Consider the following 24,657-nt stretch of genomic DNA (forward strand, 5'->3'; position numbering starts at 1 on the left):
CTCTACCATGGAAACTGTGACCTGAATTTATCTAAGCGAATAATTCTGGTTGCTGAAATTTAACCTTGATTTAATCTTGTTTTTTTCCAGCCACAACTCAGTGTCTCAGTGTGTGTACAGTGTATTTTGTGCAGCTTCACACAGGCACACAGTGGCGGCTCTGGCATCGGTAGCAAAGTCTCACTCAGGTTTGTTATCAGTTTGCCCCAGACACCTTTGTCTCAGCGTGGTAGTAATGTGCATTAAAGATGGATGTTTGAGCATCCTGGAAGACTTGTTCGCAGCATAAAGTACAACTATTGCTGCCTCTCTGTGGAAGCCTTTGTCATTGTCAAAGGTGGGAACATAAGAGAGCCGTAAAATAAAAAAGCATCAAAGATCAACGGAAACGTAGAAAGAAGATGTCATGGCTGGGGAAATATAAGCTGACGGCAGCAGCACATAACTAAGGATAGCTGAAGGCTCAGGTCAAATACTGAGGGAGATAGCCACGGGGTGAGTACAGATAAATAGGCGAAGAAGGAAGACAGAGGCTAAAACAGACACACAAAGAAGGGAACGTGGCAATGAAAGAGAGGGAAGAGCTTTGTGGAAGCAAATGGTTTGGGCCGATAAGACATGAAACACGAAACGTCAGAGCCAAGAAAAGGCAGACAAGTTGCTAAATAAGCTGGTTAGCTCGCCTCGCAAGAAGACCCAGAAAGTCACCATCCTCTTCTGTTCTATATTCCTCAAGTGAGTGGAGCTACCCGTCATGCACCGCGTCAGCAACATACATGTTCTGCGTCTGATGCAGTCGACAAAAGACACAAAGTCACTTTTCTTGTTCTTTTATTCAAGAAGTCAGTGCAAAACCACATGATTTGGACACATTATTTTGTAATCTAATTTTATTATTATTATTAGTATGACGTTTTCATCCTTATAACCAAACATGCTCTATTCCAAGTGAATGATTGACGATAAATAATCCTTTTCATCCTGTAATATATTAAACTGAAGGTTTTGATCTTTCTACTTCACGTTCACATGCTTAAAGAAATACAGCCTTTTGCAGATTAAAGTCATCAATAGTTGATGAAAGGATGATTTCCAAATACGTATCCACAGAATACACCGTGTGTCATATTATTATATATTGAATTTACCATGTTGCCCAAAGCAAGTGAAGTTGCTACATGAACTGCGTCGTAGAACCATAAAAAAACAGAAAAAAACACAGATATATTCAGATTTGAAAATAACACCAAATCTTACTTCACATTTTAAAAGACTTCAGAACATTTAATTTAAATCATTTTAACGACGATTAAGGCCTTGTTCAGAGACTCATAAATTGACTATTGACTAATAAAGACTTTTGAAGGAGTTATGTGAACCCTTCTTACTTTGCTACCCACAGCTTCAGTCAACCAAAATGATTAAACCACGTCGAGTCAGACATGCCATCATCGCCGGTGTTTGGCTGACACCATTCACGCATCATAAGTGCCAAACGACTACGATTGTTGCCATCAATTCTAATGTTCATTTATTGATCGACACAGATCATGTATGTCTTATCCACCAAGTCGATGGTAAACATCTTTGCAATTCTTGAAATGTATCAATACTTTTATCTATAATTTTATTTATTATTTACACTTATTTTTTATCTTGCATTTCGACACATTGAAGAAGGAGATATTTAATAACTTTTTTTAAACAAACAACCAAAAGGAGAAGATAATCACAGAATTATTTCTACAGAAATCACATTTTCCCCTGTCTTTTCTCTTTTTGTTTTCAAGGGGACTAAGAGATTGAGATACTTTTTTTTAACCCTTTATCCCTTGTGTTGCCTCTGGGTCAAGGTGACCGATAGAGCTGTGTTTGAGGTATCCCTTGTGTTGTCTCTGGATGAAGATGAACGACCTCCTTTGCTTCCAGAAATACTATGCAGTGGTGGAGGTCGTTCATCTTGACCCAGAGACAACACAAGGGATAAAACCAACACATTTGTTTTACAGCCTTTGGGTCACCTTGACCCTAAGATAACACAAGGGTTAAGGGTATATTTAACATTTGAATCGTACAATTATATATTAAATATATAATTAATATAGATAAAACCGTGGTCTTAAATTCAATCATGAGACAGAAAAGGTCTCAAACGTGGACCATTTGTAGCCCATTATTATTTCTATCTCTTCGATTATAGTCAAGATAGCACGGATTTGAAAATGACCCATATTTACAGTAAACCAACACAGAAATAAACAAGTTACAACAAAATATATATATGCAGAGAAAAGACTTATGAAATGTTGCTGTAGTATTCAGCTTTTCAGGGATTGTTTTGAAAAAGGTGGGCAGACAACTATGAGATGCCAGTTTTTGAAAGTAGCTTACAAGCCAAGAAAGTGTGAACATCCTTGATCCAGACTAATTCTCGCCAACAGGACTTGAGCTGAAGGTACAGGCTTGCAGATTTGTGTAACATTCTACTGGAAAGTAAAACACTCACATCCTGGTGAGACGGTTTTAGTATCTCTCAATATCTGAATATATAGCGAGTAAAAAGACGAAAAAAAAAAAAAATTACCTGTGCGTTAGCATTGAACATTAAACTGCTACTTGTGTCTTTTTCTTTTTTTAAACCCATGTCTCTTTTTTTAATTCCTTGTCCCACCTGTCAAGCACTGGATTTCCATCATGGACATGGCTTGTGTAAAATGGTATAAATTGCAACGATCGTGTCAACTTATCACCAAAATGGTTGCACATCTGACACTAAAGCGCTGCCAACATAATTCTATACTGATAGTTCTGTCTAAATGTTTTCTCAGCGGGCGTGGGCGAGTGCTTGATTTATTGGACAGCTGCTCGAAGAGAAAGCTGAACTTTAGTAGAGGTATTTGGTCGGGAAAAATGATTGATGGGGCCTCGAACAGGTTTTCATGGTCATTTCTAAATACTTTAGTCTCGATTTTTCTTCTTCTTTCATTTCCTCACACATTTATTCTTTGAAAAAAAGACAGTTTTCTTTTCTCAGAAAGAGTGAAGGATATGTGTTTGTATGAAGTCTTCTGTCAACGTGATATGTTTTCTGATTATATATACACGGAGGAAAAAAAAGAAGATAAAAATAATGGTGCGCTAGACAGTCAAGATTCCATGTTGTTCCACCTTATCAGAAACTACAGCTAAGAGATCCAACTGGAAAATCCACTAACAGCAGAATTTCTACCACAGGTTGAATTGATGTACAAAAACATGAGACACAATTTCTATCGTAAGATCTATGGTTTTAATAAGTGTAAGTTACACTGTTTGTCGGATATCTTCTATATATAATTCACAAACAGTCACTGACCCTCCGAGCTTATCTACTGCTACTCCATAGATAAGAAAACATTGCAAGAAGCTCTACAATAATTCAGTCGTCGTCTAGGGTCAGAGTTTCATTCTGCCAGCAGACTCGTCCGTCAGTGTTGAAGTAGAGTCCTCCTCTTCATCAGCGGCTGCAAAGAGGAGGAGGTGGCTGAGCTAAGGTTAGCCAAGGTCAGCTGAGGTCACCATCCACAGAGAAATATACAAGCAGCACGGACGTGTGGGGGTGAAGAGAGGAGACACATGGACAGGGAGGAGGATAGACGGATGTATTCTGTGACTGTTGTACATATTCATGATATGAAGTATTTGCTCAAAACAATATAAGATCTTGTTGCCTCGGTATCGACACATAATAGAATTCAATTGTACTCCTGTGTTTGTTTATTTGAAGCCTGCGAGCATCACAGAACTGTAGTCGTATCTGCAGGCCGGACTGTCAACAGGGACATGTCCAGTTTAATTAATTGTCCTTTTTCAGACGTCTGTGTGCCCGCTAGACTAATAAATACTTTAAATAATAGCTGTCCCATAAAGGTTATTGAACACTGTTTGAAAAATAAACACATAGAGAATAAAAAGAAAGGAAACATGGTTGCAACACAATGTTTTTTTCCTAATTCAAAGCAAAAAACAACCCCAAAACGAAACAATAAAATGTTATAGGTAAAAAATTATGTATAAATCTATACGTATAGATGAGTATTAACAAGTTGCTTTAACTAAAAATATTTCCAAAACATTAATTAGAGTGATTTTCTGAAAATTTAGGATTAGATTCTGTGTGTGTTCTCTGGTGTCTAAATAGTATTTATTGTAGAAGACTGAGTTTTGTTCTATCAGAATAATCTTGGCAGCAAAGTGGGTGTGAGACGGCTCGGCCAGTCGAGTTTCGAAGTGATTGCTGCGAATCCCGGCCATGACTTAATTTTTAAACACATTTAAAAAAAAAAAGGGCACCTAATCCGAAGAAATGCAAAGAAACAGGTCATTCAAATCTGGTTGCTACAATTTCTGACAGGTATGTGTGTAACAATTCTTCACTTCATTACAAACCTTTGTTATTCTTGACAAATTTCTAAAGCACAAACTGTTCGTTAATTAAAGCAATGAGTCCACTTAAGCTATTGAAGAAAAGCACACAGTAATTTGAAAATATTTAACAGCTTGTTGCATGAAGTTTACAGACAGATAATAGCCCTTAATCTAGCCTCTTCAGTTACATTTGCCTAAATCATTCCATGTGCTCGACTGATCCAGACTCACTGCTTGGACAAGAAGTGCATGGTCAACATGAAAAAGCAAATGAAGGAGGTGAGTTCAGATGAAAGCAGGGGATCGCATCGGTACACAGATTAGCCTGCACCTCGTTTAAGGAGGAAAAAGAATAATTTAAGCGGCTGCAGTCTGATGTTGTTTTGTGAAAGCCATTAAGAGAAAACTGGACTGAGGTCACTTCTAAATGGTGATCTGGGGTTGGTTTTAGATTTCCGAACTAATGAGCCATTAGAGTAATGAAGTACCACTCCCCCGTGGCCACGCTTTGAGTACACTTCAGCTTATATTGCTCACCCTGCTCAGACGTTAGACATCCCTCCCACGTTCCTCTATCCACGATGCTAACAGAACTCTTTTCCCATAAGACATGTTGTGTGTGTGAGTGTATCCATTGGTTACAAATAATCAAGACACTTTTATGAGAATTTCATTGTTTTTTTGGTTACCGTTCTTTTGATTGAGGAACCGGAAAATCATGCTGATGTTTCAAAACACATATATAGGCGGTAAACAAACTTAATGACTCATGGTAATTACAATGTCATCATGTATTTTACTTGTATTGATTCTCTTTAGGGTGGTGACACAGTGTTGCAGAGAAACAATGCTATGTTTATAGAAAAACAAGCGTAGAAAATAAATAATAAACAGGAGTATATTCAGAATAGAACTCAATATTCAGTGTGAAAAAACAAAGTTGAAATTCAATCTATAAATGATAGGACGTATCAAAAACGTATCAAAAAATGTTTGCTCTTTTGCCTGCATTTGTAAAACTGTTACTGATGGACATTCATTTTAGCAAATGATAAATCACCCAAAAAAAATGGTTTATCTTTATTCACAAACTGAAATATCTGAAAATTTTACTTAACTAGGGTAAAATTTGTCTTATATAAGTTTACATACATGCTGTGATGTGTCGTTCACATCCACAAAATGATATTCACTTCAAAAAGTGATGTATATTTTCTATAATAACTGTGTTAAAACAGTTCCTCTGATTGGTGATTAGTGAAACAAAAGAAGAAAGGAACACATGTTATACATTATGAAGAGTAACAGATAATGAGTACATTACCATGATGGTTGTCACGACAACCGTACGGTTCTCCATCGCAGAGCTCTCATTGGACAGAGCGTTTTCGTTCTGCACCAACACTAGTTTGTCGTTGTCGTTCCAGTAGCCAATCTGTGAGATTTGGAAGAAAAGCAAAGAAAAATATGTATTGTTAAAATCCAACCATAAAAGATGGTAGTAGTCCCAGCTCAATTAAAAATGAAACTGAACAATCTCTACATAGACACGGCTTTTATTAGCCGAAGAAATGGTGATAGAGTGTGAATAAAACAAGACATTGTTAAAGAAAAATGAGTCAAGAGGATGAACAGTCATCCAAATTTCCCTCTGGAACAGTAGAATGTACACAGAGATATTGAATGTGAGTCTAGAACTTTCAATAAAACACACACGCTGCTGTTGAAGAAGGCATGAAACGGGAACATGTTGTAATTTCCTTCTTATGGGAGCAACAACGACCATTGTTTTGGGCCGAGTGCGAAGAAATTAGCAGTTAAAGGCAGTTTCATCTGGAGCCTCCGACCATTCGGAGAAGGAAAGCTCTCTTTGTCTCCGTTTTGTTTAAGAGAACTGAATGCAGCTATCAGGTCTGGACTTAATGCATAATTACCATTTTAATTTTTACATTTAAAACCCACTGATGATACCATCGTCGCTAGAATTGTGTGAGCTTAATTTTTCACTGTTATCATCTCCTTATCCACAGATAGTATCATATTAAATGATCCATGGTTAGATTCTAACAGCAAGACTTCCTTTTGATTCAGCATATTTGCACAAGCATAGCTCAGAACAAAAATGTCAAGGCTTAAGTCTGAGTATTTGTGAAGGTAATGGCATCAGCTTAACGGAATAGAATTGTTATAATAATAATTATGAAGAATGGGAAAGATTAGTGGTCACCAACTTTCTGTGCAACGCAGTACGGTTTAATGTCAGAAGAATATTTACGGACCAGAAAAACGGTAAAAATAAATTACAAAGAGCTTCTGTTTAGCTCATTTATATTATTTTATACGTTTCTTTTTTGAGTAAACTTTAATAAAATAAGCATCTCGACACGTTAAAAGTCACATCCTAATGTTACTTCAGAGAAAACAGGATGTTGGGGTTGGGGACCACTGGGATAGAAGACGACTCAATACTGAGACAGACATGTTCAAAGACGAAAATAAAGTCATAGTAAAACCAGACAATGATTAACACATACAAATGAATATCCTTCAAAATAAAAAGTGATCATTTAGTGGGTTTACCTTGCGTGGCCCATTGCTCTTCAATTCAAACACGTCCATTGTGTAATTAATCCTTCTTCCATAATGGTCGAACTGGACGTTGCCTGTCAGGCCCTGAAGTCGCACCTGTATGTGTGACAGAGTAAAGACAGTTAGTAGACGAACAAATCTATGAACATGTAGTTACAAGTAGTTCAATAATTCACTCTAATCAGATGAAAATACTTCTAAAACAACGCATTAACTATTTCATTGTTCTTTAAAAATAATGTTTAACCTGTTTGAGGGCTCGTTCCATATCAATTCCTTGATTCCAGGGAGCAGCCGGGTTGGCGAGGCAGTCGCCGGCGTTGCCACGTCGGCTTATGTCAATCTTCTGCCGACGAAGTGTTCGGAATGCTTCGGCCATCACAAGGACACCGTCGTAGGTCAAAGATGAGGTGTACTGCAAGAGGTAATCAGACATTTTTTTTGGTTAACTTTAACCAGGTTAAAGCACAATTACTGTTTCTATTTCAATATCTAACGATACTTTAAAACTTCAAGTCCTCAGGTATGTGAGTGAGTGCGTATCGTTAAAAATAATCAATATACTTTTATAAAAACAATCTTATTTAGAGCATATGTTGAATAGTAAGACTAAAATAGTAAAAAAAAAAGGAAAAATAGTGTTTATGTTGTATGAATTACTGTGGAAATGCTGTGAAATGTAAACCTTTCTAGTCGTGAGTGAGCGAGTGATACGAAACAAGACAAAAAGGAGTTCAGAGATTGAACCATGTGGACTGATAATTGGGCCGTTGAAGCTCGGACACCTGCAGTGTCTGTCTCAAGAAATGCCTGATTGAGACCGCCCACAGTTTCTGGAGCCTTTATGATCAGTCAGCGCGGAATCATGTGAAGTTATTGGGATGCATCAATTAAATGTGAGAGTGTTTGGTCGGAAATGTGAAACGATCATCCCAAAGCTATCGTTATTCACATTTTTATAATTTTGTGACCTCAGCAGACTTCACTTCCTAGATCAGTGGTTTCAAAGTGGGGGCCGCCAGGGCCGATGGTTGAGTAATAAAACACAAATTGAATAGTGAATAAAGTTATGCACTCTAAACGTTGATGTTTCTTTATATATTCTGAAACACCTGCCTTCGGGAACCACTATTGTAGTTAATAGACGGTTTCCCCTGTTTCTGTTGGTTTTAAATAAACATTTACATTCCTTCTGAGCTGAGATGCTTCAAACAAAGACTTGTACCTTTAAGACCAAAACAACAATCCTCACAAATGAGCCAGACAAGTCTTTTTAAGTGGCCCGCGGGATGGTTGGCTCCAAATTAATGTTCATGTTGACATCGTCTATATTAAGCTATTTGTTCCTAAAATAAGACACACACAGATAAGATACAAAGGGCAACTATAAGTGTCTCTTAAATTGATCTTTGACCTCTATTGTACTCATCAGTATAAGTAAGTAAGTAAGTAAGTAAGTAAGTAATATTTATTTATATAGCGCTTTTCGAGACAAAGCGCTTAGACAATCAAAACAATACTCAAAAAAGTACATACTTTAAAGATCAAGATAATACTGAGAACAACACAGGAGTTCGAGAAATTCAAGGAAAAGCCTGAACAAATAGAAACGTCTTAAGGTGTTTCTTAAAGGAGTCAGTAGACTCCATCAAGCGCAAAGAGAGAGGAAGATCGTTCCAAAGCTTAGGAGCAACAGCCTGAAAAGATTTCTCTCCTCTGGTCCTGAGCCGTGTGCGTGGAACCATAAGTAGATTCTGATCCACAGACCTCAGAGCCCGAGCTGGGGTGTAAGGCTGGATCAGATCAGTGATGTAAGGAGGAGCCTGACCATGAATAGCTCTGAAAGTAAGAACCAGAATTTTAAAGTTGATCCTGAAAGAAACCGGAAGCCAGTGAAGAGTTTTAAGGTTCGGAGAAATGTGAGTTCTCCTACTTGAGCGGGTCAGAATTCTCGCTGCAGAGTTCTGAATCAACTGCAGACGAGACAGCTCCTTCTTGTTAAGACATGAAAACAAACTGTTACAATAGTCCAGAGGAGAAGAAACAAACGCATGGATTACAAGCTCCAGATCATGTTCCGACAACATTTTCCTAAATTTAGAGATTTTTCTCAGTTGAAGGAAACAGTTTCTGGTCAGTTTTCTGCAGTGTCGAACAAGAGACATGTCTTTATCAAATACAACACCCAGGTTTCTCAGGCTCAGTTTGACAGACTGACCTAAGTCACCCAAGTACTGACTCAACCCTGGAATCTTATCATCAGGAGCAATCACCAGAGTTTCAGTTTTGTCCACATTTAGCTGTAAAGTGTTTTCACTCAGCCATTGTTTGATTTCTAGCAAACAATTGACTAAGCTGTTCAGCCTTTGGGGCTCATTTGGGTCAAAAGAGCAGTAGAGCTGGATGTCATCAGCAAAAATGTGATAAGAAACATCTGGAAATCTCTGAATGATTTTACCGAGGGGAATCAAGTACAGCAAAAACAATAAAGGACCCAGAACAGAACATTGAGGGACTCCACACAACAGATCTGCCGATTCAGACCTCATTTGATTGGCAGATACACTAAAACTGCGCCCAGAAAGGTAAGATGAGAACCATTCTAACACAGACCCAGACAGTCCCACTTCATCCCTTATTCTTCTCAGCAGGATCTGGTGATCAACTGTGTCAAAGGCTGAGGACAGATCCAAGAGCACCAGAACAGTGAATTTACCCGAGTCAGCCGACATCATGATGTCACTGGACACTTTCAATAAAGCTGTCTCCGTAGAGTGATGTTTACGGAAGCCAGACTGAAACTTCTCATGGATGTCGCTCTGATCCAGGAACAAAGACAGCTGCTCAGACACCACCTTCTCCAAGATGTTGGACAAGAAAGAGAGCTTAGAAATAGGCCTGAAATTACTGAGGTCAGTTGGGTCTAAGCCTGTTTTTTTGAGCAGAGGCTCCACAATGGCATGTTTAAATGCATTTGCATTGGGAAAAACCCCTGTGGAAAGGGAGAGGTTCACCATATTGGTAACCCAGGGGCCAATTACATCAAATACTTTGATAAAAAGCCTACAAGGAAGGACGTCATCTGAGCAAGATGATGGTTTCATCTTGTTCACTAGTGCTGAAATATCACCCAAAGATACAGCAGTGAAGGAGGACCAAGAGGAGGAGATGGGCTCAGAGACAGTAGGGGTTCCAAACAAAGGGGGAGAGATTTTCTCTTTGATCAATTTAATTTTGTCAATGAAAAATCTCAACAATGCATTGCTGTCAGCTTCACAGAAGACAGGCGTGATTTGAGGAGCAGGAGACACAAGAGAATTAATCGTGTCAAACAAAACTTTGGGGTTTTTCCTATTTGCTGCTACCAGTTTTCTGATGTAATCAGATCTAGCAGTTTCTACCATCTCATAAGTCTGTGCACCTCAAGTTTAGTAGACTTCCAGAGACGCTCAGTCTTTCGACAAAGTCTCTTCAGACTCAGGAGATCTTCATTTGTCCAAGGGCACCGTTTTTTCTGAATTTTCAAGTTCGATTTAACAGGTGCCACTTGATCCAGTATTTCAACACAATGACCAGTGAAACAGTGAATCAAACTGTCCACGTCTGTGCAGTCATCAAAGGAAAGAGCGTCAAACATAGCAGAAAAACTGTCTGCAGTATCGGCTGAGATAACACGCCTCTGAGACCTAACTTTCAAAGGCTTAGGTTCAGGGATGAAGTCCAGGTTAAACAAGACAAGAGAATGATCACTCAGATGGACATCATGTACAGATACATTAGAAATGGCCAGGCCAAGAGTAAAAACTAAGTCTAAAATGTGGCCTTTTTGATGAGTGGGTTCAGAAACATGTTGCTCAAAATTAAAGGCTTCAGTTAAAGTTAAAAGTTCTTTAGCAGAACAAGATGTGACGTCATCAACATGAAGATTAAAGTCTCCAAGAATAAGAACAGATTCCATTTGAATAATGGAAGATAATAAGTCACTAAAGTCTTTCGTATATGTCTGTTTGTACAAAACTCACTGAAACACCTTTTTCAAACTAAAATCTCATTTACTATAACTACACCCAATCTGTTGTGATTGGTCTAGCGTCAATGTTTGTCACAAAGTTTCATTGATCCAGGAATTATCCACGTATAAAAAAGAAGCAGGGCGTTCTTCACTGCTGCATGAGGAACAAAGCTGGGTATTACCTCACAATGGACTCAGCTCTCGTATCCTTTCGTTCTGTGAGAGGGACAACTTTATATAGTAATAACTTTAAAACATAGTCATGATGAGACACTTACTGCATCTGGGAGAGGAAGACTAAACATTTGAAACATGTGAGTGATTCAGGAGGGTTGAGCCTCCAAGTATGACCCAATATCTCAATCAGACTCATATCTCCTGTTACAACCTCTCTGGTAGATATTTTATTTATTGACCGTGACTGAGAATTCTGAGAGATTTTGGCCCCTTGTGTGATACACAGACCATGTGTATAAGAAGGTTCAGAGTAGACTGTACTTTCTGAGGAGGCTTCGATCATTTAACATCTGCAAGAAGCTCCTCTGCATGTTCTACCAGTCTGTGGTGGCCAGTGTCCTGTTCTATGCTGTGGTGTGTTGGGGTGGAAATGTGTCCAAGAGGAGTGTCAACAGGTTGGACAGGTTGATCAGGAGGGCTGGTTCTGTGGTTGGAATGAAGCTGGACTCACTGGTGACAGTTGCTGAGAGGATATCATTGAATAAACTACTGTCCATCATGGATGATGACAGTCATCCTCTGAACACTGTCATCAGTGAGCAGAGAAGCAGAATGAGTGCACGAATGCTCCTACCCAGGTGCAAAACAAATAGACTCAGGGACTCATTCATCCCTCGGGCTATTAAATTGTACAATTCTGAGTTCGGGGGCAGGAGTGGAGTGAAAGTATCTGGATGTTCTGTTCCATGTTAGTCTCTGTATCTTTGTCTTTGTTGTTTTTCTTTCCTTGACCTATGTTCTTTGTCTTTGTCTTTAGACTTAGATTGTGTCATCTTGTTCTTCCTCTTTATGTTCTTCTTATTTTATTTTTTATGTATTATTTTTTATTGTTTATGAAAAATTGCTGGCTATTGGTAAAAAACAATTTCCCAAAGGAGACCTCCTGAGGGATCAATAAAGTTTTACCTTACCTTATTTAGTTTGATACCACTAGCCTAGCCTATCCCAGCTACTTCGGACAAGCTCTTTGAGGTTGAGCAGGTTGATATTCCACATGCCAAGGAATTATCTGACTCCTTTAGCCAGGTAACCATATAATGCTCATCGTCATCAAAGGCCTGCAGAGTTAAAAATGTCCATTAATGAAACCTCTAAACAGGTGTTGCTAATCTTGACGGGTTACTTGACAAATTCATTATGGGGAGAAACAACCCGGCGGGGTACATCATCATGCACTCAAGAGCTACAGCCCGCACACAGACGCAAACAGACAGAGACAGTCAAACACCCAGCGGGCTGCCGTCACATCACAGCAGAAAACAAGTGAGGGAGTGAAAATTGAAGGAAGACGACTGAGAAAGTCAGTGGAAGCTCTCAGTCTCTGCACAGGTACTTTTCTCTCTCATACGCATCCCTTCATGCGTTTCCCGAGAGACCCGTTTGGGGAGGCTGCACAAGCATGTCATCCCCCTTTTATCTCTGCACTTTGAAACTGAAGACGCCTTTAGGCGCGCAACTGACAGATGACAGCAACAGAATCCAAATCAAGGAAGGAAACAACAACCACACAAGTGTGTTGAATAGCATACAGTTCTTCTGTGCGTTTGCCAGTTACAGGATAGAACCCCCCGGGGGATAGATGGATTTCTAAAACTATTACAGTGAGTGTTTACATCAGGCTGACTCACAATTATTTAATGATGTCACTAGGGTATCCAACTCTACAATCACATCTGAAAGAGGAACATTGTGATCATGTGATCAGAGATGAATCTTGCTAGCTTGGGCGAGAATCTGGCGATGTGTACCACGATACCGGGACAGCAATACTATATATTGTGATATATTGTGATATCCTAAGAACAAGTATATACTTGTAGTAATATAGAATTTGACTCCGGTGTTGCAGAACTTGCAGACCACATGACTATTAACAAAGTGGTAACTGCTTTTATTTGTTTTGAAAAAAAAAGTCCAAACACCAGCTTTAAAAGCTGCTGGAGTCGACTGTATCCTCTCATCCTCAGTCATCGGCGGGATATCGTGTTATTTCATTGTTCCCATAGCTGCGGACAACCTGAAAACTGCTGCCATCTAGGGTCATTTAATTGAAACACAAACGCTGTGAATATAACTAATCTATTCTAGACATGTTTTACACCCCAGCTCGGGCTCTGAGGTCTGTGGATCAGAATCTACTGATGGTTCCACGCACACGGTTAAAGCGCTTTCTGACCCTGGTCTGGAAAAGCGCTATACAAAGAAAAATAACTTACTTACTAACTTACTTACACTTCATTGGACTTTAAATCATAAAAGAAACATAAACGATGCAGTGCTGCCCAGTATCGATGCAGTATCAGGGAAAGAAATATTGCAAGGTATCGCCCTATAGATATTTTCCAACACCCCTAGGGACAAGAGTACAAAACTCTCAACTAAAACTGTGTAGTCAGAAGAAGACTGTTGGTCACTCTAAAGTACAAGACTTGCTCCTTTTCCTCATTATTACAGCTTGTCAGACCAGCAAGTCCAACAATCCACACTGTGACTGCACTACACAGGGCATGGAAAATGACAAATTTGGATTCAGCAGAATCTGACAGCAAGAGGTTATAATCATCTGCACAGAGAAAGGTTGTGGTGTTAACATGAAAGTGTGCTGGCAAGATCAAGATCACAGTAAGAAAAAAAGACAGTGTTAAGAACCGATTTTTCTTTGTATATAATAAACATTTAGTAGTTAAGTGGTGCTTCAAGAGTCTTTTCATTTCAGCCATTGGAATAATTCCCTTCATTTTATAATATATATCGAAAAAATTATAATTTCTTAAAAAAGATTCATGTCCAGTTATACACAAACCAATTATGACATCTTTAGCTCCTAAATGACCCAATGGTCCCACTTATTAATATATTATTAATTTTTTAAACGATTCAATTGATTTTTTAGAAGTTAGATAAGGTCAACATTACCAATCAGATGATATCAAGAGGGATTTAACCCATTCCTTTTTTTTTTCATGAAAAAGAGTCTAACTCAATTAATAATAATGCTTTCATCTAGAATTGTTAAATAATCATAATTATGTCCAACACAGTGTATTATTAGAGTTTCTAGCATGTGGAGATGAATGGAAAAGCTACTCCTTTACTGAATTCTGGACTTAAAAGGTTTCCATCTGTAACTCTGAGCCATGATGTGCCTTCTTGATTTGTTTGCTACTCCAGGCTCCCAACTTCATAACTTACTTTTAAGCTCTTCCTGGTTTGAAAACTTTGTACTTTTTCACTGGAGGGCTTTTATGACTACCTTGTCTGGTTAGCTTGAAACATTGCTGTGTAATCTGTCCGAAGGTGACAGCGAGAGTCAGATCATAACTTTGCCGAGCTGCTACAGGTACGGCAGGATTCATTGTGTCGTAATAAATTAAATTGACTTAGACGTTATTAATGCACATCTCATTTTAAAATCCCCTCCAGTCGATAAGTGAAGCAACATTGTGTGAGCATGTGCAACGTGGCAGGATTTTCATGAACAGTACTTTGCCAGGTCGCTGATCAGTTTCATTACGTCCTGTGAAAAAAAAAATCTCCAGGCACACCGGAACTCATTTCAAAGCACTCCAGCTGAGAACCTGCGGTAAAGAGGTTGTGATTGATGGCCAAAAGCTCAATATTGAGCCTCAAGTGAAAAAAAAGGGACAAGTCCCGGTAGAGCTTTCCCCTACTGCACGGTGTTGGAGCAGATATCTACTTGGCTAGAGGCTGAGGGTTGGCTCAACACTCAGTGAACCTAGTTTTCATATCAGCAATTATCTCAAAGTAGTTTAAGGTAATTTCTACCTTGCAGAAAAAAAATGATGACATCAGCGTTTCTTTCCCATCTAGAGCGTCAACCGCTAGAAATACTTTGGTTCATCATGTGTTTTTGTACACAGTATAAGATGTTAATATTCAAACTAATGAATTAACATCTACTGCTGCTATCTGAGTTATAGAAGCCCTCAAGAGCTGCAGGGACTGCATCAGTATAATGTTCCTTCATAAGCAGACGGACATATTCTCCAATTAATGAATGCAAATATGCGGTTCAGTTGGTTGCAGGTCACTGGCCAGGTCATTGTAATGTGGGGTGGAGAGATGTAGCAGGAGATCAGCATTTGAGAATATATGAGAGTAATAAACACAGTTTTATGAAACTGCTGAAGTGCTATTTAGATTTTTCTATTTTTGCTCCCATTTTCTTCATAGAAGAGGCTCATGATTGAATGACATAATATCAGTTCGTACTAAATACATTTTACAGTCATGCAAGATAATATTCACCTTTGTGTCGGTCTCTTGATGACCATCACACAAACACAAAACGGAAATGTGTAAATGAAATGTTAATAATTATGATATTTTTGTTGTCTTTGACAATGACATCTATGAGTCATTTCTAGATTATTATGTTTTAATTAATAATTTCTCTAAAATTCCACATTAAAATATTCTTAAACTGTTTTTTAATCGTCTGAGAACCATAAACTTGGTGACCATCTAAATCTCAATGATTAGATATTTTAAATGATCAATAGATACGGCAAAAATTCATGAACCAATCAATCAGGATAAAAAAAATCATCAATAAACATGGATTTTAAACAGTAAAGAGTAAGACTGTGATAATAAAGGATTACAAGGCAGTCACAGCTGATTTAAGGCTCTTAATTTAAAAGTCGGAAACTATTTCCTCCCTCTGAATGGTGGGAAATTACCGTAAAGTTTAGTGAGAACTCTCCAAATTTAAGTTTGGCTCACAACTGGAGAAACCTGAAATACAGATTCCTTGTCAGACTTATATCGGTGTCTTGTGTTAAAATGTTGTTAAGTTACGATGAGTCGACCACACGCTGTTGTCTCTATCTGTATGAGTATTGTTGCTGTAATGAAAGATAGACCCGCCTCATGTTGCTTCTGATTGGTTTATATTGTGTGGTGCCTTCTGTGATTGGTGAATCCTAGAAAGGACCAACGTTTATTATCATTAATTAAAAAATAAATAGTATTAAATGTGTATATACAGTTGGTCAAATTGTGTGACGTCATACTCAAAGCAACACTTGGCAGCCCTGGTATATGTAAAGTGGACTTGCTTTCCTATTGTGAAAATTGCCTAGTAATTAAGCAAGTAAATAATTACTATTTATAGAGTGGGTAAAGTTTAGTTTCATGTACAGCAGTATGTTATTTTGTGGTTGTATTTTTGAGCATGGATTACCTTAGGGGGACTCTCGGATCCTGGGTATTCTCGCTGGTCAAGTTTGTTCCAGCGCTGCATCAGTTTAATGACGATTGGCCTGCTGAAGTCCACCAACTGGAACCCAGTCACGTTGGCACCGCCGTGCATGAAGCGCTCCAGAGAAATGTCCTTGAAACCCTGATGGAGGAGATGAAAGAGTTTGTTTTTTTGAAACTTTCATTGACTGCAGCAGATCTGGGATGAGATTTAAGAAATCAATTTCATGGATAATTCTTACCAGGTTAGCGATGATGTAATGGTATCCTTTTACATGTTTCCCAACACTAACAGCCTGGAAGAAAGAAGACAAAGAGTCACTTGAAAGGACTTGGAAATATCTTAATATTTTGATTCAAAACTTGATTTATTTAATTAAATAAAATATTCAAAAGTTACTATTTTATATTGAATTTTATGTTGAATATAATAGTAAAATAATAAATATAAATATTTCACAAGATTTAAAACAGATAATTATTATTTTCTTACAGAGATATGGAATTATATTTTATATATATTGTTATATTGTTATATTTATGTTTAAACATAGCATTATACATTCAATGTAAAAGTGTTGTCATAATAGTGCCACAGGAAAATATTAATAGGCTACAAATACACAAAAGTCAACCTTTCATTACACATTACTTTACACATTTTATTTAATTATTCAATAAAACAGATTCAAAATTCAATATGAAATTGATTGAATATTATAATTCAATAAAAAAAATATTAAACATTTCAATATAGAAGTATTGAAATTAATTAGTCCAAAAAATAATGAAATGCTTGCATTTCAATAAAAACTAGAAGAAATACATTTCAAGAAAATGCAGTGTGAATGCTGAATCTGTAAACTGAAATGCTTGAAAGTATTTTATTAGCATTCAAAGTAAAAATGTATGGAATGGAAAAATAGTTGAAATGATGGCATACAGAAGAAAGACTGATGTGAAAACGTTGAAATAATGTGAAAGAAGGAAAAAGAAGAAAAGGAAGTAACATTTGTAATAGAAGTAGAAGAAGTAGTAGTATAATTAGCATAATTAGTAGTATAAGTAGCAGAATAAGTAGTAGCTGTAAAAGAAGTAGTAGTGGGAGTAGAAGTATTAGAATTAGTAGTAGGAGTAGAAGTAGTAGTAGAAGTAGAAGTATTAGAAGTAGAATAAATAGTAGAGTTATTACTAGAAGTAGAATAAGTAGTAGAAGTAATAGCAGAATTAGTAGAATCAGTAGAAATAGTGGGAGTAAAAGAAGTAGAAGGAGTAGAATAAATAGTATAAGTAGTAAATAAATCACATTTTCACTTTTTGAAATGTTAAATTCAACCATTTCATATTCTGATGGCACTGATATACTTCCATAATATGTACTAACATACAAATTAATTTGAGGAAGTTTGAAGTTGTGCTAGAATGTGTGACCTCTTCATTGTTCTAAAGCAGAATCTCATTCCATGAGGCTAATGAACATACAAAATGTCTGCAGAGATGACGTCAACAATAGCAGATGTTAACCCAGGGAATAGATTTTAATTTGTGATTTGTGGAGTCGATTCATCACGATAACGTCAAATTGTAATTTATCTTTGTTGAGGAAGGGAAACGCGGCGTATCCATCTTTTTTTGCAACTGTTTTATGAGCAATTGGGAAGTAAGCGCTAACAGGGACAGATGTACAGACACACATGCAAACAGAGCGCAGCTGGCGAGGGCAGACAACAGAACCTCCTCTGTCACAGAGCAGGGACCGACGCCAGAGCCGGCACTGCAGTGTCGACTTTGACCGCTGCACGTTCTGCCGTGTGTGTGTGTGTGTGTGACACACATAGTGTGTGTGAGCATCCGTCTGTCTGATCGCTCACCACAGAAGCCAATTAAAAAGACGGTCCGTCAGGTTTGTTGCTCGTGTGTTTGCTTCGTGATTTATCTGTACGATTTACTAACAACAACATCCATCAGATGCAGGAGGTGTTGCTGCATATCTGTGTGTGTGTGTGTGTGTGTGTGTGTGTCTGTGTGTGTGTAGTGTAGAATATCAGGAGTGCTGCCAGGTTAAGAGAAATGTCAAACAACAAACTCGCTTGAACACAACACATTCGATCCAACAACAAGGAATGAAACATGTTAGTCCAGATGTGTTTTTTGAAACAATTTAACTCTTAAATTCGTACAATCTGAGAGTTTTCAACTCAAGTAAACTGATGAGACAAGATGATTTAACAGATTTAAAAAGAAGCAGAAAAAAGATCAATTATTTTTCTATTCTTATTATGTCTGCCTCTTATTCATACTTTTCTATTTCATATATGTGTTTATTATATTGATATATTATTAATGATCCATAATTGCTATTTATTTATGTGATCATTTATGAGTGTCATGTGAGCAGTGTATTTCCAAAGCTGATCTCCCAAAGGATTGATACTTTATCTGCCGATAAAAATATTTTTTTGTTTTTATAAAAAGGAGAGTGTTTGCAAAAACGTCATGATATTCTAAATCCAGTCATTCAAAAGTAAATATTTTAAATTAAATTATTTTAAATTTGTAGAATTTTCAATTGAATATTAAAAAATTCAAAGCCCTTTATATTTGATATAAACATGTTGGCGTAGTAGAACAATGTGTTTCCTTATTTCAACATAGTTTGTTTAATGTACGAACGACAGTTTGATATTTGCAGTGAAGATCAAACCTTTGTTGCACTTCGACCAGTCGATTTTCAGACTTTTTGAACCCTCGTTCTTCTACGATTACCTCAAAGTGTTAAGCTACTCTTCTACTACTATGAGCAGTTGTTGTATAATGTGTTTTTTTTGCATTTTATTTCCAGGCACAAACATTGCTACCGGCTAGCGTGACTGCTATCCAAGATGCTGTTACTAGTTTGTAAGGCAAGGACAGCATCAACCTGCCAAGTCTGTTGATCCGGTTCATTTTCTAGATTGAACTCGACAGTGGAAGCAGAGAGCAGGTGCTGAGCAGAAGCAAATATTGTGCTACGCAAGTCACATCTGATGTCAGGCATCACCAGGAGATTAGCATGACGGGCATGAAGGAATAGCTGTTCATGTGTGTTTGAAGAGTCTGACTGTTTTTATCCTCCTGCTATTTAAAAAATGGATTTGTGAGCATCGTCAAATACCAACCATGGCCTTTTTTTCCTGTTCAATAATGCCGTCAATGATGTCATCACCTGCTCTAGGATGCTCTGTAGCCTCTCAGGTTCCAGATCGATGACATACTTTCTCTCTTGGCGTCGATCGAGATCTTCCAGGAGTCGGCGATACGCCGCTTCGTTGAAGCTCTCCACACAGATGGCGCTCACCTTGAGGAAGACATGGTTTTATTCGTGGAGACATGTAAGGTCAGATCTCAATGCTGCCCGTGAGTATCTGCATGTTTGTGTACAGATGTGTGTTCTGACCTGCCAGCCGTTTTGCCCCGCTCGCTCCATAATTGCCTGCAGTATTGCATAACCTGGACAACAGAGAGACAAAACATAAATGAAATGCAACTTATTATACAGTTGGATTTTCGCTTTAATACGTAAAGATCCTATCATCTATAAAAACCTTATTTCTCTCTGGATTACTGCTCCGTGGATGAACAAAAAATATGTTTGTTATCTTCAGTTGCATAAAAAGCATCTTCATACAATCGTTTTTTTTAAACGCATTCAACTGAACAAAAATGTAATTGTAACACTAATTCAAACTGGATATAAAGAGGCTAACATGCCATTCTGTTCATCCCACGATTAAGGAGTCATGGCCTGATTTCCTCTCCATTCTGCATGCAAGATAGTAATAGTTATTTTAATTAACCACGGCAGGCAGATATGAATGAGCCCAGATTTCTTCCTTTGAATGTCTCTTTAAATGAAATCAATTTGTGCAAAATCATTCATTAAATAAGATGATTATTATAACATAGAATACTTTCACTATGAATTTTTTTTTTTTTTTAGATATAGTAAATACTTGTTTTTAATGTGTTCATTTGTTTTAATCTCTTTATTAATAAGTTTGAGTAAATATGAAAACTATAGTACATTTGTTTACATAACTCAGGTACAACACTATTATCATATAATCCCTTTCAACTGCAGTCCATCAAATCAAACTATTTTCAGCCAAAATCAAACAATTCACTATAATGAAACAATTTTAAACTGTAATCAAACAATTCACTTTAATGAAAACATTTTCAACTGTTATTAAAAACAATTCAACTGTAATCTAACAATTTTCAAATGAAAATAAACAATTTTCAACTGTAATCCAACAATTTTCAACTGTAAGCAAACTAATTTCAGTTGATCAAACAAGATAAATTAGAGATTAAAAAGGAGCAAAGAAAAATACATTTTTATTTTTATTTCTGCATCCTCATACTTTTCTATTTAATTGAAAAAAAACCCCATTTACTTCATACTTTCATTCATGTTATTTTTCTTTGTCACGTCTTATGTACATCATGTAAACATTTGTATAGATAACCTTACATATATAGATGAAAAGTAATCCATATAGCTATTTCTGTTAGAGTCTTTTTATAATAAATTGTAAACGGAAAAGAAATCCACTTGTTCATCTGATTTATATGCATGATGTATGAAAAGGATCCAGGTGTGGTCACGTCTGTGCACACTAGTGAACAGCAGGAAGCATTAAAGTGATCACGGAGTTACTGCCCATTTCCTTGCACATTACCAGCAGCCGGGCCTGATGGGAGGCTGTAATGAAAGTCCCTGGCTCAGTCCAGTCACGGGTGAACACGGTCCTGACTTTCTGCATCCATTTTTCGCCCCATTTCTCCTTGATTTCCATCCATTCTCTCAATCACCATCACCTGCTACTGCTTCTATATGCTACTGTAGATCCCCGAAGGCTCGTGTCCTTCTCCTTTTGCCCTTTCAGTAATCTCCTTCTTCCTTCCTTCACTGCTCCCATCAATTATTCCCACCCTGTCTCTCCCCGTCTTATTAATGGTCTACTCATACCCGGCTCGCGCTCACCCTTCTTTCTCTATTTATTTTGATGTTATTTTTTTTTCCAGTTTTGTCTCGAGCCATGATGCTATTCCTGCCCTTGCACCTCTCCTCGCTCCCCTGCTCTCTCCTGGGTAATAATCCAGCCTCCCGCCACTGGTTTCCTCGCGCACCTTCATGCCACATCTGACCCGTGTCTCTTCCCTCTGGGGAGGAACCTGGCGTTTGGATGTGTGTTTGAAGACTTCCCGACATCAGGACATCAGCTGCTCTGGCAGCGGAGTATGTGCACTGCATGATGGGAGCAATTTAGAGGAAAACCACATTTTGTGGGTAATTAGCAGCAAATCATAAGCGTCCTCGCTCGCTCAACCCTTCTTTTTCTCTCGCCGGGTTTAAATTGAGATGCAAATGACGAGCTAACTTTCATAGAGGTCACAATTAGACTCCGAAATGAAGCAATGCAGAGTTTTAAACAGCTTCCATTTGAGCAGATTTTTCATTCTTGTTAATAATGTTGTGAATGAATTTAAAGTAACTGTAATGAATAAACATTTATCATCCTAAATAAAACTGGAATTTGTGACCAAAATAGTTATAAGATATATAATATTCAAATTATATTGTCAATATTAAGACGATTTATTCGTACGAATAATTTATTCTTGCAGACGCTGTTTATAACCAATGAAATAATGAAATTGCACCAAGTTAATTATATAAACACCTACAAACACAAACAAAAAGGAACAAACACACACAAAGACACACCGACACTTACAAACAAACACACATGCACGTATTCACAAAAACATTAAAAAAAAAGGAAACATGCACATAGACACAGATACACTTATACCCACACACTGACCAACATGTATTCATGCACACACACGAATGCACCCTCATACACATACACACAAAGATACACTCAAAAACGCCCACTCGTGCACACACACACACATATAAACAAACAAACTCACACACACAGAAACAACAACACTCACATACACACACAAAGACATACACACACAACAATTCACAAACTTATATACACACACATGAAGACAGGCATTGATAAAAACACTCATGCACACACACACACACATTGATACACATTGACGAACACACACTCATGCACACGGACAAAGACACACACACCGATAGAGACATACGCTCACCTATACGAACACAAAAACAGCCACACATACACAAACACAACGACACACATGTACGCACACACATGTACGCACACAGACAGAAAATGACATGCATTCACACACACACACACACACACACACACACACACACACACACACACACACACACACACACACACACACACACACACACACACACACACACACACACACACACACACACCCACACACACACACAATAACGAGACACAATAACGAGACACCAACACAGGACAGGAAGTCATCTTCACAGACTGCACTGACGACCTAAACCTCACTTACCTCTGTCTGTATCGTAGAGGAAGACAAATCGGCTCCAGTCGTAGTGGTCTAACAGTGACAGCAGAGCTCCTCTGATGGACGGCCGGAGCTGCAGGGTGAACTGGCCTTCTCCTTCGGTGGGGAAACTGGGCGTCACCAGGCTGATGTGCAGGGCCCCACAGAAGGACGTCAGGGTGTTCACTGAGCGCTTGTCATAGAGGCCGAAGATGGCGAAGACTCCCCTCGAATACTGAGAGCAGACTGATGTAGAGGAGAAGAGGAAGAAAGAGAAACACGAAGTCATGAGCGAATACGAAGCTCTGGGAACGATCAGACACCAATATTATGACATCAGATTGAAATCTTGATCTTTATTAAACAGACATTTGATCATCTCAAACATCTCGTTCAGTAGAAATCTCTAGAGGAGCTTCACACAAGTGAATAAGAAGCGATGGATGATTCTAAAATAAAACAAGTGGACTCATTTTGTGAAATAGTTTCCAAGGATAATATTGTATTGTATAATTTCCTTGTGTTTGAAGAGACCCACTTACAATTAACTTCTAAAATGTTCCCACAAAAGCTTCATTTCTTTGCCTTTGAAGTCCCATTTTCTGGATATTACAAAGACACGGTTTCTTTAAGTGACAATGGGTAAATCACATCATTTTAACACTGTCAGGAGCCAAGGTCTCAAACAGGCCAGAGAAGGATTCTAGCTTAGCTTGATGCTAACAGTGTTAGCTCCAATTATTCTGAGGTGAACTAGAACCCTGTGACACCATTTTACCTTGGTCTTTATTGAAGATTACAATTGGGGAAGTGCGGATGAAGCTTCATTAAGCATTATTCTATATATTTTAGGAGCTCCATAGGTGGCGCCCTTGAGTTTAAAAATGATGTGAGGTTTGAACGTATAGAGGTTCAAAGTGAAAGAGCAGGGAGTGATATCTAATAAAAATAAAACACAATGCTTCATGAAGCTTCATCCACACGTCACTAATAACAATCTACATTTCGTTTATCTCCAAATACATAACAAAACTACAGACACACACAGACACATACAGACACTCACATACAGACAAAGACACACTCACATACAGACACACACACACTCACACACAGACATACACACAGACACACTCTCAGAGACACACACACACAGATAGACACAAAAACACAAACACAGATACATACAGACACAAACACACACAGACACACTGTCAGTGACAGACACACAAACACACTCCCATAAACACACACACAGACACACTCCCAGAGACATACACTCATACACACACACTCTCAGAGACACACACACACACACTCTCAGAGACACAGACACACACACTCCCAGAGACATACACACAGACACACACACAGACACACACACACACTCTCAGAGACACACACACGCACTCTCAGAGACACAGACACACACACAGACACTCCCAGAGACACAAACACAGACACACACACAGACACTCCCAGAGACAAACACACAGACACACTCCAGGAGACATGCACACGTACACACACACAGCCACACACACACACACACACACGCACTCTCAGAGACACAGACACACACACTCCCAGAGACACACACACAGACACACACACAGACACACACACACACACATACACAGACACACACACAGACACACACACACACACACATACACAGACACACACACACATACATACACATACACATACAC

The 24,657-nt window shown here is 38.1% G+C and overlaps 1 protein-coding gene across 5 annotated transcripts in view; it reads right to left on the reverse strand.

Moving 5' to 3' along the window:
* gria4a (glutamate receptor, ionotropic, AMPA 4a) overlaps window positions 1-24,657 on the reverse strand; it is a 112,640-nt gene that overhangs the window by 39,243 nt on the left and 48,740 nt on the right. For all 5 annotated transcript variants that reach the window (XM_087795760.1, XM_087795759.1, XM_087795763.1 and 2 more), the window contains exons 3-10: window positions 22,952-23,191; window positions 19,905-19,957; window positions 19,674-19,805; window positions 16,711-16,764; window positions 16,452-16,610; window positions 7,244-7,411; window positions 6,988-7,092; window positions 5,732-5,842 (exon numbers count right to left, since the gene is read on the reverse strand). In XM_087795760.1, coding sequence (XP_087651886.1) covers window positions 5,732-5,842; window positions 6,988-7,092; window positions 7,244-7,411; window positions 16,452-16,610; window positions 16,711-16,764; window positions 19,674-19,805; window positions 19,905-19,957; window positions 22,952-23,191 — 1,022 coding nt within the window. The remainder of the gene's footprint in view (window positions 1-5,731; window positions 5,843-6,987; window positions 7,093-7,243; window positions 7,412-16,451; window positions 16,611-16,710; window positions 16,765-19,673; window positions 19,806-19,904; window positions 19,958-22,951; window positions 23,192-24,657) is intronic.

The sequence above is a fragment of the Callionymus lyra genome, chromosome 7 (assembly GCF_982586985.1).
Source record: "Callionymus lyra chromosome 7, fCalLyr1.hap1.1, whole genome shotgun sequence".
NCBI classification, from domain to species: domain Eukaryota; kingdom Metazoa; phylum Chordata; class Actinopteri; order Syngnathiformes; family Callionymidae; genus Callionymus; species Callionymus lyra.